This window comes from Salvelinus namaycush, chromosome 24, assembly GCF_016432855.1.
Source record: "Salvelinus namaycush isolate Seneca chromosome 24, SaNama_1.0, whole genome shotgun sequence".
Lineage (NCBI taxonomy): Eukaryota > Metazoa > Chordata > Actinopteri > Salmoniformes > Salmonidae > Salvelinus > Salvelinus namaycush.
Window position 1 is genome coordinate 30616015 of NC_052330.1, and position 3856 is coordinate 30619870.

Consider the following 3856-nt stretch of genomic DNA (forward strand, 5'->3'; position numbering starts at 1 on the left):
AGACAAAGAAATTCTCCGGTTGGAACATTATTGAAGATTTATGATAAAAAACATCCTAAAGATTGATTCTATACATCGTTTGACATGTTTCTACAGACTGTAACAGAACTTTTTTACATTTCGTCTGCATTTAGTGAACGCGCTTCGTGAGTTTTGATTTGTTTACCAAACGCGCTAACAAAAGTAGTTATTTGGACATAAATGATGGACATTATTGAACAAATCAAGCATTTATTGTGGAACTGGGATTCCTGGGAGTGCATTCTGATGAAGATCATCAAAGGTAAGTGAATATTTAGAATGTTATTTCTGACTTCTGTTGACTGCACAATATGGCGGATATCTTTTTGTCTTGATTGGGCTCTGAGCGCCGACCTCAGATTATTGCATGGTTTGCTTTTTCCGTAAAGCTTTTTTGAAATCTGACACAGCGGTTGCATTAAGGAGAAGTGGATCTAAAATTCCATGTATAACACTTGTATCTTTGATCAACGTTTATTTTTAGTATTTCCGGAAATTGATGTGGCTCTCTGCAAAATCACCGGATGTTTTTGGAACTACTGAACATAACGCGCCAATGTATAGTGAGATTTTTGTATATAAATATGAACTTTACCGAACAAAACATACATGTATTGTGTAACATGAAGTCCTATGAGTGTCATCTGATGAAGATCATCAAAGGTTAGTGATTCATTTTATCTCTATTTCTGCTTTTTGTGACTCCTGTCTTTGGCTGGAAAAATGGCTGTGTTTTTCTGTGATTTGGCGGTGACCTAACATAATCGTTTGTGGTGCTTTCGCTGTGAAAGCCTTTTTGAAATCGGACACTGTGGTGGGATTAACAACAAGATTATCTTTAAAATGGTATAAGATACTTGTATGTTTGAGGAATTTTAATTATGAGATTTCTGTTTTTTGAATTTGGCGCCCTGCACTTTCACTGGCTGTTGTCATATCGATCCCGTAAGAAGTGTTCTTAACTGACTGACTTGCCTAGTGAAATATATATATATATTTAAACAGTAGTTGGCCTGATTACCAACAATGACGAGACAGAGGCAGAGGAGGTGAGGGTCCTGGTGGAGTGGACAGCCTACAGGGAGGAGGTGAGGGTCCTGGTGGAGTGGACAGCCTACAGGGAGGAGGTGAGGGCCCTGGTGGAATGGACAGCCTACAGGGAGGAGGTGAGGCTCCTGGTGGAGTGGACAGCCTACAGAGAGGAGGTGAGGGTCCTGGTGGAGTGGACAGCCTATGGGGAGGAGGTGAGGGTCCTGGTGGAGTGGACAGCCTACAGGGAGGAGGTGAGGGTCCTGGTGGAGTGGACAGCCTACAGGGAGGAGGTGAGGGCCCTGGTGGAGTGGACAGCCTACAGGGAGGAGGTGAGGGTCCTGGTGGAATGGACAGCCTACAGGGAGGAGGTGAGGGTCCTGGCGGAGTGGACAGCCTACAGGGAGGAGGTGAGGGTCCTGGTGGAGTGGACAGCCTACAGGGAGGAGGTGAGGGTCCTGGTGGAGTGGACAGCCTACAGAGAGGAGGTGAGGGTCCTGGTGGAGTGGACAGCCTACAGGGAGGAGGTGAGGGTCCTGGTGGAGTCGACAGCCTACAGGGAGGAGGTGAGGGCCCTGGTGGAGTGGACAGCCTACAGGGAGGAGGTGAGGGTCCTGGTGGAATGGACAGCCTACAGGGAGGAGGTGAGGGTCCTGGCGGAGTGGACAGCCTACAGGGAGGAGGTGAGGGTCCTGGTGGAGTGGACAGGCTACAGGGAGGAGGTGAGGGTCCTGGTGGAGTGGACAGCCTACAGAGAGGAGGTGAGGGCCCTGGCGGAATGGTGCCAAAAAAATAACCTCTCCCTTAACGTCAACAAAGCAAAGGAGCTGATCGTGGACTACAGGAGACAGCAGAGGGAGCACGCCGAAATATCCACATCAGGGCTCTCCGGAGTTTGGTGCGGTCAGCCCAATGCATCACCAGGGGCACACTGCCTGCCCTCCAGGACACCTACAGCATCCGATGTCACGGGAACGCCAGCATATCAATCACCCGAGCCACAGCCTGTTCACTCCGCTATCATTCAGAAGGCGAGGTCAGTACAGGTGCATCAAGGCTGGGGCCAAGAGACTGAAAAACATCTTCTATCTCAAGGCCATCAGACTGTTAAACAGCCATCACTAGCCAGCCTCCACCCAGTACCCTGCCGGGAACTTAGTCATTGTCACTAGCAGGCTACCACCCGGTTACTCAACCCTGCACCTTAGAGGCTGCTGCCCTATGTACAATGGTGTCATAGTTTTCAATGTCTCATATTACATGTTGGAGGGTGATGAAGTCCCATTACTCTTCAACGATTTCTCTGATCTAAGTGGGTATATTTGTGACAGATCGATGAATTGGCAAGAGTATGAAGATATAGTGTACCTCTCAGACTACACTACATGGCAGAAGCGGTGAAACATTCGTACTTTTAAACATTTCACATAAATGTAGCTAGAGCTAGTAGTGTTTTTAATCTCCGGACTTCGGACTCCGACATTGCTCATCCTAATATTTATATATTTTTTAATTCCAGTCTTTTACTTTTAGATTTGTGTGTATTGTTGTGAATTGTTAGATATTACTGCACTGTTGGAGCTCGGAATATAAGCATTTCGCAACACCCGCAATAACATCTGTTAAGTATGTGACCAATTGACTTAAGAAGGAGAGATGGCAAGTGCATGATAGAAACACAGGGAGTGAGAAAGATAGAAAGATAGAGAGTGGGATATGGAGAGAGGGATATGGAGAGAGGGTGAGAGAGAGAGAGAGAGAGAGAGAGAGAGAGAGAGAGAGAGAGAGAGAGAGAGAGAGAGAGAGAGAGAGAGAGAGAGAGAGAGAGAGAGTGAGAGTGAGAGATTGAGCGAGAGAGATTGAGAGAGAGAGAAATTGAGAGAGAGAGAGATAAAGATTGAGAGAGAGGGCACAGAAAAAGAAAGATCGGGTAATTATAGAGACTAGACTCAATGTCTTCAATATAAACTCACATTCATCAACCCATCATTCACCCAGGCAATGCCAATGCATCACACCATCAGGAGGAAGTGGAAGGATTCTCCATGGTTTCATTCTGCTCTCTAAATATATACAGCATGAAAGTAATCTAAGCTTTGGAAATAGACTGAAATGAATTCATTTATTATTCCTGCTAAACCCTTATGCCTACTCTGAGCCTTCTAGAGAGTCCAAATCTCTCCTGAAAGAAACACATGAATGAACTGATCTCTCTCCCTCTTTCCTAGGTCTCTCTCTCCCTCTGTCTCTGCATCACTCTCCCTCTTTCCTAGGTCTCTCTCTCCTTCTCTCTCTGTCTCACTCTCCCTCTTTCCTAGGTCTTTTTCTCTCTCCCTCTCTCTCTGATACACTCTCCCTCTTTCCTAGGTCTCTCTCTCTCTCTCTCTGCCTCACTCTCCCTCTTCCTAGGTCTCTCTCTCTCTCGCTCTGCCTGTCTATTTCTCTTAGGTCTCTCTCTACCCCATTTCTCTCTCTCCCCCCATCTATCTCTCTGCCCCTTCTCTCTCTCCCCCTTTGCTTTCTCTTTCTATCTCTCTCTCTCTCCACAGAACTGAGCTGCATGGTGGAACTCAATGAAGAGTAATGGCCCATAATGTAACTCTGAGGTAAAGTAGCAAGACAGAGCAATGCCAGAGAAATGACTTAGACCATAGTGTCATAGTTTTCAATGTCTCATTATCCATGTCTCATTGGAGTGTGATGAAGTCCCATTACTCTTCAACGATTTCTCTGATCTAAGTGAGTATATTTGTGACAGATCGATGAATTGGCAAGAGTATGAAGATGTAGTGTACCTCTCAGACTA

At 46.1% G+C, this 3856-nt stretch overlaps 1 protein-coding gene across 1 annotated transcript in view; it reads left to right on the forward strand.

Moving 5' to 3' along the window:
- Nucleotides 1-1399: 1399 nt before the first annotated feature.
- LOC120019389 (golgin subfamily A member 6-like protein 2) overlaps nucleotides 1400-3856 on the forward strand; it is an 11518-nt gene continuing 9061 nt past the window's right edge. The window contains exon 1 of the mRNA XM_038962677.1: nucleotides 1400-1616. Coding sequence (XP_038818605.1) covers nucleotides 1400-1616 — 217 coding nt within the window. The remainder of the gene's footprint in view (nucleotides 1617-3856) is intronic.